This window comes from Orycteropus afer, unplaced genomic scaffold, assembly GCF_000298275.1.
Source record: "Orycteropus afer afer isolate SDZICR_OR568_19922 unplaced genomic scaffold, OryAfe1.0 scaffold00040, whole genome shotgun sequence".
NCBI lineage: Eukaryota > Metazoa > Chordata > Mammalia > Tubulidentata > Orycteropodidae > Orycteropus > Orycteropus afer.
The window spans coordinates 14503507-14516853 of record NW_006921627.1 but is presented as its reverse complement, the minus strand read 5'-3'; the positions used below and the strand labels follow the sequence as shown (position 1 = coordinate 14516853).

The following is a 13347-nucleotide window of genomic DNA, read 5'->3' as shown; positions in this document are numbered from 1 at the left end:
AAATAATATTCAGGAGCTCTGATGGCATAGTGCCTGAGGCATTTGACTGCTAATCAGAAGGCTGGCGGTTCAAACCCACCAGCCTCTCCTCGGAAGGAAGGTTGGGCAATCTAGTTCCATAGTGATACCGCCTCAGAAACCCAAGGAGGGGTCGCTATGAGTCAGATCAGATTCGACAGCAGTGAGTTTTTGAGTTTTTAATTAATATTCAGAATTTTTATGTTATTCATCTTTACATGAGCAGCATCATAGTTTGGGGTACTTCTGCATTTTGGTTTCTTGTTTGCCTGCCTTTTTTTTTAAGTTCAACACTATGCTCTTGAAAGTCTCCTATACAAATGCCTGCAACTCCAGTTCATTTTTTTCACTACTATACAACATAATTTATACATAAATTATCTCCTCATGGAGAGAATTGTTTCTAATTTTTTGCTGTTACAAACAACTCTACAATGAATGCTTGTATGCATGTCTCTGGTACACATCTTTGAGTATCTCTGAGTTTTACTTCCAGAAGTGTAATTGCTGTTTAGGAGGCTAAGCACATCATCACCTTTGCTGAATATTGGCAAACTGGTCTCCAAAGAGAATTTACTTCCCACAGCTGTGTCTTTCCATTCTCATTGTTTCACGTCCTTATGAGCCTTTGGCATTTTAACAATTACTGTATTTTTTTCCAGTCTAATGAGTGTGAACATCTGTTAGCTAATGCAGTCTGTGATCCTTATAAGAAACATCTGAGGACAAGGTTTGTAGGAAACAAAGCAAACCCCAGACAAGGTCTACATAACATAAGAAATAGGAAATGCCCACAACTAGTGAGAGAACATCCTCCACCATCTCTCTCTCCCACCAATTCAACTATAGCAACCATTTGAAAACAAAGATACCTCTAGGCTTCTGACCATAGCAACATTAAAACCAGTTCCTGTTGAGTCGATTCTAACTTGTGGTGATACCATGTCAAAAACGAACTGTTCTCCATAGTGTTCTCAATGGCTATTTTTTGGAAGTGGATCTCCAAGCCTTTCTTTCTTCCAAGAGCCTTTGGGTGGACTTGAACCTCCAACCTTTCAGTTAGCAACCAAAATTTGCACTACCCGGGGACTCCTTACCAGAGCTCCTTTACCTACTTTAGCCCTGATGAACACAGCTTAAGATTTACATAGAAGAAAAGCATCTGTATAAGGTTTGAGCAATTAGAATTGGAAAGCAGCCCTCCTTTCAGCTCTTTCTACTCTCACCTTAAAGTAAATATGCATATGTAATGACTTGTAAATCCTTTTTTCTCACCTGCAGATGAGTCTCTCCACTGGGCACGACCTCAGAAACCCAGGGCACCAGTGACGCCTTTTTACCAACCCCAGGCTCCCTCTGCTGAGGTAGAGATGACAGCCTATGTGCTCCTTGCTCAACTCACTGCCCAGCCTGCCCCAACCCCAGAGGAACTGACTGCTGCAACGCGCATAGTGAAGTGGATCACAAAGCAACAGAATTCCTATGGCGGCTTCTCCTCCACCCAGGTCTGTGGCTTACTAGAACCTTTTACCTCAGTTTCAGGTAACAAAAGTTTTAAGATCTAACCACATAGCAAGAAGAAAAAATGAAGATGAGAATAACTTGAAATGGGAAAGAGTATTCTAGTATTCTCTGAATACTAGTCAAATAAGGGTAAATGAAAGTCAGAGAGAACTAAAATAAAAGTGCCTTAAATTCTGGCCCCATCCCTGTGGTATTAACATAGTTTCCTATTTCCAACTAGTGTACCTCCCTAAAGTAGTAGGAGAGCACCAAGACCTATGATCAATGGCCTCAACAGGACAGACAAGAAAATCTACAATTCTTTTGGAAGTTCTAAGAGTCCTTTCCAAACTGTTCCCAGGAACTCTACTCCAAACCCAACCATCTCTCCTTGAAAATCTCTCTATTCTTGGATTCTATTTAGATAGCTTCTTTTGAAGCTAACACATTTCATGCTTTCCCTGTCCTTACTACAATCATTTGTTTATCAGGAGCATAAGATATTTTTATTCATCCCACCTCCTGAGCCTAGAAAATCATTCAATGTATCTAGAAAATCATTCAATGAACAGAATGTACAGAAATTTTTACCTAAATTAAAGATAATTTAGGTATAAGTGTGTATATCCTAAAAGAGAAAGAAAATGTGGCAAGTAGGTACCCTATTATTTTCACCTTGTATTTTATTTTGTTTTCCATTTGAATGGAAAAAAAAACAAAATTAATTTTGTCAAAATACCTATGATTTATCTCTTAAAAATCTATTATTTAAAAGATGTCAGCTCAGTGTTGATGAGAATTGAGAATATGACATACCAGGGGGAACCACTGAGCATATACTGCAATAAGTTTTTAAAAAAAGAAAAGAAAAAGCCACAAAAAAGTATCAATAAATCCAGAAGACAATTAGTTATTCATATTTTATTTCCTTTGGAGAAACTGAAGCATGACCTTGGTCATGACTGTTAAGGACCTTTGTTTCTCTCAAAGCGTTGACCTCAGCAGCAGAGCAGAGTTTAATTTGGGGAGTCAGATTGAATTTGGTTGAGTAGTGGCATAGATGTTAAATAAGACATCAGAGGCAAAGAGCTAATGCCAGGAAATAACCCCATTCACATATATTCCCCACATTACGTATCCCTCCATATTTGTAGAAAAAAGAGGATCAATTTTCTGAGAAACAAAATAATACGTAAATGTTACAAAACTTGTTGTTATGTGCTGTCGAGTTGGATCCGACTTCTAGTGACCCCTCCTTGGGTTTCCAAGGCAATATCACTACAGAAGTAGATTGCCCGTCCTTCCTTCCGAGGAGTGGCTGGTGGGTTTGAACTGCCAGCCTTCTGGTTAGCAGTCAAGTGCCTTAGGCACTACGCTACCAGAGCTCCTGTTACAAAACTAGCATCTATCTAAAGATTATAATCAGTTTTAATATTAGAACTTCATAATTTAAGTAGCAAGGGAAGAAGGATGTCAAAAGCTTCTTTGTGGTAGCTAACATGGGACTTTGGGAAAAAGGCTTATCATATCTGAGCAGGTTCTCTCCCTCATCTCCTTCAGGACACAGTAGTGGCTCTCTATGCCCTGTCCAGGTACGGAGCAGCCACTTTCTCCAGGACTGGGAAAGATGCACAGGTGACCATTCAGGATTCACGGACCTTTTCCACAAACTTCCAAGTGGATAACAACAATCAGCTATTACTACAGCAGGTCTCATTGCCAGAGGTGCCTGGTGAATACACTGCAAAAGTGAAAGGAGACAGATGTGTCTACCTCCAGGTGAGACTATTCGGAGAGATGGGGCAGAGGGTTCACAATAACCCTTCTGGAAAGTCCTAACTGAGCAAGTGATAGGGCAAATTAGAATTGAAGAAGTTGAGAAGAATGCTGGGGAAGGGAGAAAAACACTTTTGTTTTGTTTTTGATGTTCCACAGACATCCTTGAGATACAATGTTCACCCAGAGAAGGAAGAGTTTCCATTTGCCTTGGGGGTGCACACTGTGCCCCAAACTTGTGATGGACCCAAAGCTCATACCAGCTTCCAGATCTCACTGAATGTCAGGTAGAACCTTCTGACTGTATCATTTATTTCTGAGAATAACAGCCAATCTACTTATCAGAATCTCTCAGTTAGTAGAGCATTGTGACAACAAATGTTTGCATTACATTTATTTAAAATGCAGCGTTCTGTCTTAGTTGACAAATTTCTCAATGATGAGAAATTCATCAAGAAATATCCATTCTTGAAAATCTATCATTGCCCATCCTCACTATTAATAATTCCCCTGAATAATAACTAAATAAAGAACATTATCCCATATCTCCAATCTGAATTCCTTCTAATGTTATAAAATCCTATCGTATTCTCAACCTAAGATAAAAATGGAGAATTCTTGAAAAGCTTGAATAGAAGGAAGGAGGGACTATAGTTAGGATTCCTTCTGGCAATAAATAAATATCAGATTATATATAAAATAATATTTCAGGCAAAACACAAGTATTTATAGCAATATTGAAGTAGTTACTTGGCTTACCAAAAAAAAAAAGGTATCTATCCACAGAGGATATTATAACTTGTTGGAGATAATAGTTCAGAAAAACCTCAAGATGAAATGTATACAACAAATAACTGGCATAGATTGTTGTTGTTGTTGTTATTTGCCGTCGAGTCAGCCCTGACTCATAGCGACCCCTCCTTGGGTTTCTGAGGCAGTAGCATAGATTAGTCTATATAAATAAAGTCTCAGGCCCAGGCTATGCATCACTTATAAAGCTTTCTTAAAACACAGATCCTCAAGGTCCACATACTTGAACTTCTGGTTCAACAGGTCCAGAGTGAGGCCTGGTCTCTGTAGCTCTAAAAAGAGCCTTGACAACTCGGATGCACAGCCAGTCCTCCCAGTCATTAGGGTGGGATATTAAGGAAGAGTTTCATGCAGCTTTCGAAGCTGTTGGGTACTTCCTGTGAACATTGCAAAAGAGAGTGTTTTAATAACACAGAAAATCCTAATGCCTTCCTTCTTTGGATCTCCAGTTACACAGGAAGCCGCTCTGTCTCCAACATGGTGATTGCTGATGTGAAGATGGTATCTGGTTTCATTCCCCTAAAACCAACAGTAAAAATGGTAGGTTTACTATAAGCCCAGGCAATGATATCTTATTTAATGTTTAGTGTATCCTCAGACTAAGAAAATGCTAATAGTAAAATAGTACTGAATCAGCCTCTATCAAAGAGTTATACTTTTTTCGAATTCAGAACTTTAATTTAGCATGTTTATATGGGTACCCACTGCTTACATCACACTCTGTTAGGAGCCATGATAACTAGTAGAAGAAAACGTCAGTAGGTTCCTACTTCCATAGAACTTATAATCTAATTAAGAAAATAAAGCTTATACACTTGAACCAATGAAAAGCCAAATAAGAAAATAACAAATTGACAAACTATAAATTTTACCGAAGTTCACAGAAAATAAGTTACAGCAAGGAAAAAAAGAAAACCTCATTTATAAAGGAATAGAATGCAAATCAAATTTTAAAATATGACTTATTCCCAAGTGTAGGGTATTTAGTTCCCTTTTCTTCAGATAAATAAACTTTATACATAGGCTATGTGTCATACTAATTCAAATTATCTTTCATTTTAAATTGTACATATTATTGTCTTTATTTACAAGAAACTTTGGAAAAAAATCCCATGCTCAAGCTAATTTTGGTAATAAAAACTCTTTTCTCCCTGGGTCCTCCAACGGTTACATCTATTTATTAACATTTGTGACTTCTTAATTTTTTTCAGCTTGAAAGAGCTAGCCATGTGAGCCGGACAGAAGTCAGCAACAACCATGTCTTGATTTACCTGGATAAGGTGGGAGCCCTGCCAGTCTAGTTTTAAAAAACATAGATAATAATCTCTCTGAGGAAGCCATCTGAAAATTAGACAATAATTATATCAACATCACCATAACACATTCATATAAAAAGAGGAAAATTCTGTCAATGTGAACAAGGACCTTGACCATAAAATAATGACACTAGTCCCATCAATAAACCGATATGATTTTATTGTTATGTGTTATACCATAGTTCATTCACTTCTATATTGATGGATATTATAGTTTACAAATTTTATGAGAGTTAAGACAGCAATGAGTTAGCATTATTTTTATAAGACAGAGGAGTGAAACTGTACATCAGGATATTCAAAAATGGACACAGCTAGTCACCCATGTTATTCATGTTATTCATCCCCTATGAACAGGTACGCACTGGTGGCATTCACGGGGCATACAAGTTCTTTTAGTGATTTAAGAAACAATTTGAGGAATTTCTCATCCCTGTACTCTAAGAGCTTTCTGCACAATTTAAGGACTCTTGCAGTGTGCTATTAGTTTGTATTTGGAAAAAAAAAAATCCCAAAAATGGCTGAATACTTAAACTTATCCAAAGAACAGTAAAGAAAGGCCCCTGGAAAGTCATTTAATTCCCTTTTTCTTTCTAGGTGACAAATCAGACATTGAGCTTGTCCTTCATGGTTCTGCAGGACGTCCCAGTAAAAGATCTAAAACCAGCCATAGTGAAAGTCTATGATTACTATGAGACAGGTGAGTGAGAGACTTTCACATGGAAACTAAATTCCTGATCAGAGAAATTTAGATCTGATAAACACATTCAGATGATTTATGACAAAACAAATTGATTTGGACCAAACAAATAATGATGTATGATTAAATGTTCTTATCAATTCATTTTGTTCTCATAAAGTCAAGAAGTTTCTTCAGCCTTCATAAAGGCTCTTCAGCCTTCACAAAGGTTCTCCTTTCTTTGGCTTCTATACACACATTGTAGAAACTACTAACGCATAAACGTATCAACTACTAATACAAAACGTCTATAGGACAATGTGAGTTTTTTAAAAGTATAACATCAGAACTATTCTACCTACAAAATTTAGGCTAAAGGCTGAGAGGCCAAGGACCTGAGGGGCTTGCCTGAGGGCACAGCAGAGGGGAGGCTGTCCTGATTGAAGAATTGCATTCTGAGCCTGTTCTCAACCTGAGTTGTAGCTTATTACTTCCCTAATAGACCTATAGTCATGGCGGAGGAGAGGAGTTTAGGCTAAAGGGAAACAGATCATATTTAAAAGGTAACAATACAAGGCAGCAAGCAAGCAAGCAAATAAATAATGCCGCATTTCCCAGAGGATGCAGTTCTTCCTACAATAAAGTTCCCTTCACCGACCTATATCCCACAGATGTTTGCTTTCTCTCTCCCTTCACATAATGCCTTTTGGTTGTTTTGTTTTTGTTGTTATTTTTGTTGTGCTTTGTTGTTTTCTTTTTCAGATGAGTTTGCAATTGCTGAGTACAATGCTCCTTGCAGCAAAGGTAAGCAATTAGCATTCTTTCTCACTGCAGTGAGAACCCCTTTGGCTTGTCCTCCAAATCACCTCCTCTATAGAATCAGTGGTGTCACTAGGGGGTTTGAAGGCGGTCCAGAAGGCACCAGGTGACACTGCCTGCCAGAGGGAGTGATACCAAAATAACTGTCCTGAAATGTTTGTGCAGTGTTTCAGCAGAAATTATTATTTTTTATTAAAAACAAATCTCTGTAGTTATAACAAAAACATTTTTTGTAAGCCTAGTTTACATGAATCAGTATACCTACAAGACTAAAACTCTATGCTAATTTACTTTTGAAACTTCTAAGAGACCCAGTCAAAACTACTATTATTACTCAATTACAATGATGCTTCGAATCACGTGGTTTCCCCTGCACTGCTATAATCATGTGCTGTTGATTTTGTGCTGTTGGTGCTTTTGATTTTGTCAAATTTTCTAGTGATAATTACTATTTGTGAACCTATATCAATAACTTTTTTAAGAATTAAGTAGTAATTAAAGGAAAAGGAGAAAAATCAAAAAAGGTTTCCACTCAGTTACGAATAATGTTGTAACTAATAATGTTATAATTCAATATAGAAAGATTTCACAAAACAAATTTGTTCTTAATATTCATATAATCTAAGAAATGTTATGTTTAAGCAATTTGAAAGTATGTTTATCATGTATTTTTTTATGTTAAAAGTGATTATAAACATTACTAATCATTCTGTATGGCCTGGTACAGGAGGAGATCTATGGGGATGGGGACAGTGACACCACAAGTTACCACACTGAGTGACACCTAGTGGCATCACTGATAAAATTCTGACTAAATATTTTTCATAGACTTCCTATTGCTCATACCGCATATTACTAAAGAAAAATAAATTTATTGGGAGAGGGCCACTGACTGTCAAACCGCAGACAGTTCGTAGGACTGCTTGCTGTTGTTCTTGTTGTTGTGTGCTGTCAAGCTTATTGGGTAGTTATCTGTAATGAATCTCATTTTCTACTGTACTAACTGGTTGTCATTAAGCACTGTGCTACCCAGATCTAAGGAAGGAATATTCACTGCTGAGAAAACTCAAGTCCATCTTAATTTCTTTTATTTCCACTGTCACAGATGAAGGAAATGCTTGAAGAGCACATCAACAGAAACTGCTTTGCTGGAGTCCCTGTGGAATACAGAGGAAAAGGGTTTTGTCTCTCCAGAGACTTGATGAATAAACTCTTTTTCTGGTTATTCTTTATCATTGGTTCTCATTCATTCAATAAGTATTTATATCCATATGATTCCCAGTAGAATCTTGAAATAAAAATTCATAGCAAACAAAGGATGAGAGACTTCAGAATACAAAAAAATGTTATAGTGATGTTGGTCTGAGTAGGCTTCATGTAAGGGCTGCCAGAAAAAAACAAAGTATTGGGAAAGTATTGAAAGTACGTACTAGGAGGTTATAAAGAGTGTTTTGTAATGGGACTACCCTAAGAAAAAGCCAAAAAGAGTAGATAGTAGGATAAAATAAAAAGTTGACTTGACCTGAAAAGACTTTACACATTAAAGGGAAATGATGAAATAGAAAGTTTGATAGGTTACATTGGGAGGGAGAATAATGTATTGGAATCTGAACTGAAATGGGAGTTATATGTCCTCAGTTAGAGCAAAATCAGCCATTGACGAAAAAGAGGGATTAGTCAGTTAATCTTGGGTAACAGATGAGAGAGTGAATATGTTGAAGGAGTGATACATGTAGAAGTAAATATTTTCCAGAAGAAAGAATAGTCCAATATATTGGAGATTTTTCTTCTGAACCTTAAGCCAGGATCAAAAAACAGCTATAAAGAAGGTATTCAGATGAAGGAATCAGAGCAGTCACAGTATTTAGTTTATATTTTCTCTGTGCTAAGTACTGAAATCATCTATTATACGAAGGAGGAGGCAGAAGCTTCAGGAGGAGCTTGTAGAGTAGTGGGAAAAAAAGTTAAAACAGATTCAAAGCCCAAGAGATCCTCTGGGAAAATCCAAGGAGACCTAGTCTTAATTTAGCACTAGAATTACAACATCATTTACTTTGACAGAAGATGAGCATGGAAAAGCTAAGAACTTGGAAGGACGTTGAAGTTCATGCAATCTTTACCTCTGTGTCCAGGCTGGGCAATAATAAATGACAGAAGCTATCACTTTTTTCTCTAAGGGCCTCACAGTTATTAATGTATCAACCCTATGAAAAATGGTTATAGGGATAGAGCAAATGAGGAAGCTGAGGCACAGAGAGATATAATTTGCCCAAGGTTATTTGATATAATTTTCCACGGTTGCCAGCTATAAGTGGCACATCCAGAATTTAGTACCAAGAAGTCTAGCTTCTAAGTCCATCCTTCTAACCCTAAACCTCTCCAACTCACTGCAGACAAGATGGCCTATCCTGAGGTTAAAAAAAAAAAAAAAATCAGGAAAAACATTTTCAGAGTTTGATATCCATTATAATTAGCCATTAAAGTAAACATTATGCTAGGGCATGGAACATAAATCAGTGGTGTGGCTAAAGGAAACGAGCTGACAGGATTATAATAAATTCTGCCAGTTTTCTTCTCCATAGGGAAATCATGATGTGAAAGACGTTTTAAGAGTGGGTATACTTTTTTTGCAACTCATTAGTTGTATCATCTGGGCAACAAAGAATCAGTCCCCAAACATTTAATAGAGTACCTACTATGTACAAGACACTAGACTCCATGCTCAAAAAAAAAAAAGCTCACTGCCATGGAGTTGTTTCCGACTCACAGTGATCCCTTGGGTTTGGGTTTCCGAGGCTGTGTCTCTATGGAAGCAGATGGCCCAATCTTCCTTCTGAGGAGTGGCTGGTGGGTTTGAACTGCCAGCCTTCTGGTTACCAGTCAAATGCCTTAGGCACTGTGCTCCATGCTATCATACAAAATTAAATAAAATGGGATTTCTCTCTTAGAGAAACTCACTGCATAGTTTAAAAAAAATAAGCAAATAAACAGGAATATTTAGATCATTGTAAAGCTATGTAATAAATACTACAAATGGTTCATTGCCATGATGGACTGGAGATATGATGACCTCAAGTTTCAAGGTGAAATATCCCAATTCTGAAATGATCCTGGAGAAAGGGCTTAATTATAACTGAAAATGGATTTACATCCAACCTGGTGATAGGGAGAGCTTGGAATCAGCTACTTCAAGTATCTTTATCTCCCAACAATAATAAAGGCTTTACTAATTATCATAATAAATGTATGATAAGTTTTCATCGGTGAAATTAGTGGCTTTTATTCATCCTAATGAATAAAAAATAGTTCACATTAGTGAAAATAAGTGATAGTCAAGACTTTTTAGCTGTCTAAAATATTGTAGAGCAGTCATTTTCAAAGATTTGTCCCTGAGCCATCAACAAAGCAATGCTAAAAGTGCAAATCATGAGCCCCATCCTAGACCTACTGAATTGGAAACTGGAGTTGTGTTCTAGCAATTTGTGTTTGAACAAGTCTTCCAAGTAATTCTAATAGATGCTAAAGCTTGAACACAAGAAAACTAGGAACTACTGACACACTACCACAAATAACCTAAACAGAACTGGCTGAGGCCAATTCACATCTGACACATGTGAACAAGAATGTATTAAGATGCAGTTATCTATGTGATTGTCAGTTAAGCATAGGAAATGTATAATCTCTAAGAAATGAAACTGGGAAGTGGGAAGTCTTCTCATGCTATTTTGCTTGCTGCTGTATAAAGAGAAAACACAGAAACCCTGAGGATTACTTCACACTAGTGGACTGTTAAAAAATTGAAAGAATAAATGGGGAGAAGAGGATACTTCCAGCAAGAAGGTGGAATAGGCAGAGAAGTTACACAGACCCTCTACAACAAAGAAACAAGAAAGCAATTAAAACAAATACAGGAGATAACCCTGGAGGCCTGAGCTTCTAAGGGAGGATGAAGTAGTAGATTAAATAGCAACTAGTAGAAGAACCTGAATAAGGAGACAAACAGAGCTATAGACTATCAACTGTCCTGATGGTGTGACCATTCTGAATATTTGCAAATGGTATTCCATTCCAAGCAGAAACCTATGAATTGGCTCCATTTGCCAAGGACTGTATGCACAGGCAACAACACTGGTGGCTGACAACTAGAAAGGTACAATATTCCCCTTGTTCCCGTTGTACCCCACACCCTCTTGGTGAATGGAAGTGTGGCCATCCCCTATCCCCACCCACCTTCTGGGCCTGCAGGAATTCCATCCTGGTCCAGATACCTGCCAACAGCTGCCTTCTGAACAGGCAGGAACTAGTACCAGAACCAGGTGCCCTGTTCTCTGTTGTCTGCTTGGCCAGGAAAAACATAGCCCGGGTGTCCTGCTCCCCCGGTTTTGTGTTTGCTGGTTTGTTTGTTTTTAAATTATTCATTTTTTTCTTCCTTCTTTCTTTCTATTTTTTTTCTCTTTTCCATCTCTGGTTCTTATTTTGTTTCCTTTTTCCTGGTTCCCTTTTTTCTTTCTCTTCTTCTTTTTCTCTTTTTGTTCTTCTCATCCCTTTTTTTTTCTTTATTATTCATTTTCTCTTGTTCTCTTCTCTTATTCCTCCTTCACTAGATATTGCTGATTTTTTTTGTGTGTATGTGGTTGTTGTTGATTGTTGTATGGTTTATGTTTTTTGTTCTCATTTTTATTTTTTTGTTCGTTTGGTTTTTTGGTGTCCTTGTGGTTATTGTCCAACCAGGTGGGAGACAACAACTGTGCCTACATGACACAACCATGCCTGCATGTCCTAAAGCCTGCCCACTGGGCAAGGGCCACCACCTCCTTTTGCACTAACTGATCAATGATAGACTGCGGCTAATACCAGCCCACCTAGGTCTCAACTGCTCTACACAAATAGCTAACAGAGATTTGTGCACATATTCTGATCCTTTATCACACCCACGAGGAGACAGGTGGTGAGTGCCTAAGTGCTGCCAGACTAGAGAACAGAGTAGGACACCAACCCTGCTTACTCAGATATATCAAACCAAAATAAAGCATCTGTCCTCGCTTCTGTTTCTCCCCTAACTCTCCATCATTTTTCCATTCCCTCCTCTCCTATCTCCCAACCCTTTCCCACCATCCACCCCTCCTCCCCTTCTCTTCTGCTGACATCCTTCACCTCCTTGCTTCCTTTCCTGCCCTGACCAGCATCTTTGCCTTTCCCATAGTTGAATACCACTTTCTTTTCCAGCCCATCTCTCTCCTTCTTCCCTGTCCTTCACCTTTCCAGCCAAGCTAATTTCTTCGCCTCCTGTTTGAAACCCCTCCAATTCCCTTGTTTTGGTTACCTAGTGCCACTTTAACAGAAGATGCCACAAATAGGATGGTGTGTAGAAACAGGAGTTTATTCTCCTACAGTTTGAGAGGCTAGAAGTCTGAGTTCAAAGTACCAGACTTTAGGGGCTGGGCAAAAGCCCCTCGACCTTGGGCTTCAGCTCAGCCTCTTGCTCCTGGCCCATTGAAGCTGGAGGCTTTTCTTCACTCTGGCAGCTACTGGCTGCTGAAGCTGACAAACCCAAGGTTGACAAGAGAAACGGCACAGTCCCCGTACCACCAGACAACATGACAGGCCACTAATTCAAGTCCAGATAAAGTCCCAAGATCAGCAGGGTATGGCAGGCTGCTAATCAACAACTTGGCTATATCCAGGATTCAAGCATGTCAAAAAGCTAGAGACCATTTCCAAAGCTGCATCTTATATACAAGAAGCAGACCACATCCCTAAAGCAGCTACTCAGCTGCTCCAATAGATTCCACCACGGAGTTAATTACCAATCTTACCATGGGGAATAACTATATCCAGCTCCCCAGCCACTCAACCAGGCCCAGCCAAGCTGACAGACAAACTTAACTACCATATCCCTGAAGTCTTCAACCCTTTCCTCTTGGTCCAAGATCTGGTGACGGGAGAATCCAGCAGTTTTCAAGGCAGCCTTCAGAGCCAAGACCCTACCCTCACTGAAGTCACTGAGGCCTGCAAAGAATTAACAGCCTCATCTGGGCCATGAAAAACAGGACGACCACAGGGAACAGGATAACCAAGGGGGAAAGGATAGCCTTGGAAACCAGGCTGACCATGGAGGACAACCCCTTCAATATCATCAAGTCTGACCTGAGTGTGGGGATCGAGTGTTGGTAAGTAATAGGTGAGCCAGGCAGGGGACTCTGGTAGGGCCTGGAAGATCCTCATAGGGTGCCATGCTATTCCCCTATCCTGGACCCATCCCCCACCAGAGGTGTGGACAAGAGCACATACTGTGACTACCAGCCCATCTTCCTGCTGCACATCATGGAATCCCACTCAATGCCAAACACTCCCTTTTCTTCTTCATGGTGTCAGTCAGCATATTTGTGGGCCTTGTGGTCCTCTACATCCTCATATGCTTCCTGT

The 13347-nt window shown here is 38.9% G+C and overlaps 1 protein-coding gene across 1 annotated transcript in view; it reads left to right on the top strand.

Moving 5' to 3' along the window:
- LOC103193912 (alpha-2-macroglobulin) overlaps window positions 1-12964 on the top strand; it is a 64403-nt gene extending 51439 nt beyond the window's left edge. Inside the window, exons 29-36 of the mRNA XM_007937217.1 lie at window positions 1300-1523; window positions 3082-3300; window positions 3457-3584; window positions 4557-4647; window positions 5319-5387; window positions 6021-6123; window positions 6865-6906; window positions 12852-12964. Of these exons, the coding sequence (XP_007935408.1) occupies window positions 1300-1523; window positions 3082-3300; window positions 3457-3584; window positions 4557-4647; window positions 5319-5387; window positions 6021-6123; window positions 6865-6906; window positions 12852-12964 (989 nt within the window). The remainder of the gene's footprint in view (window positions 1-1299; window positions 1524-3081; window positions 3301-3456; window positions 3585-4556; window positions 4648-5318; window positions 5388-6020; window positions 6124-6864; window positions 6907-12851) is intronic.
- The last annotated feature ends 383 nt before the right edge of the window (window positions 12965-13347 follow it).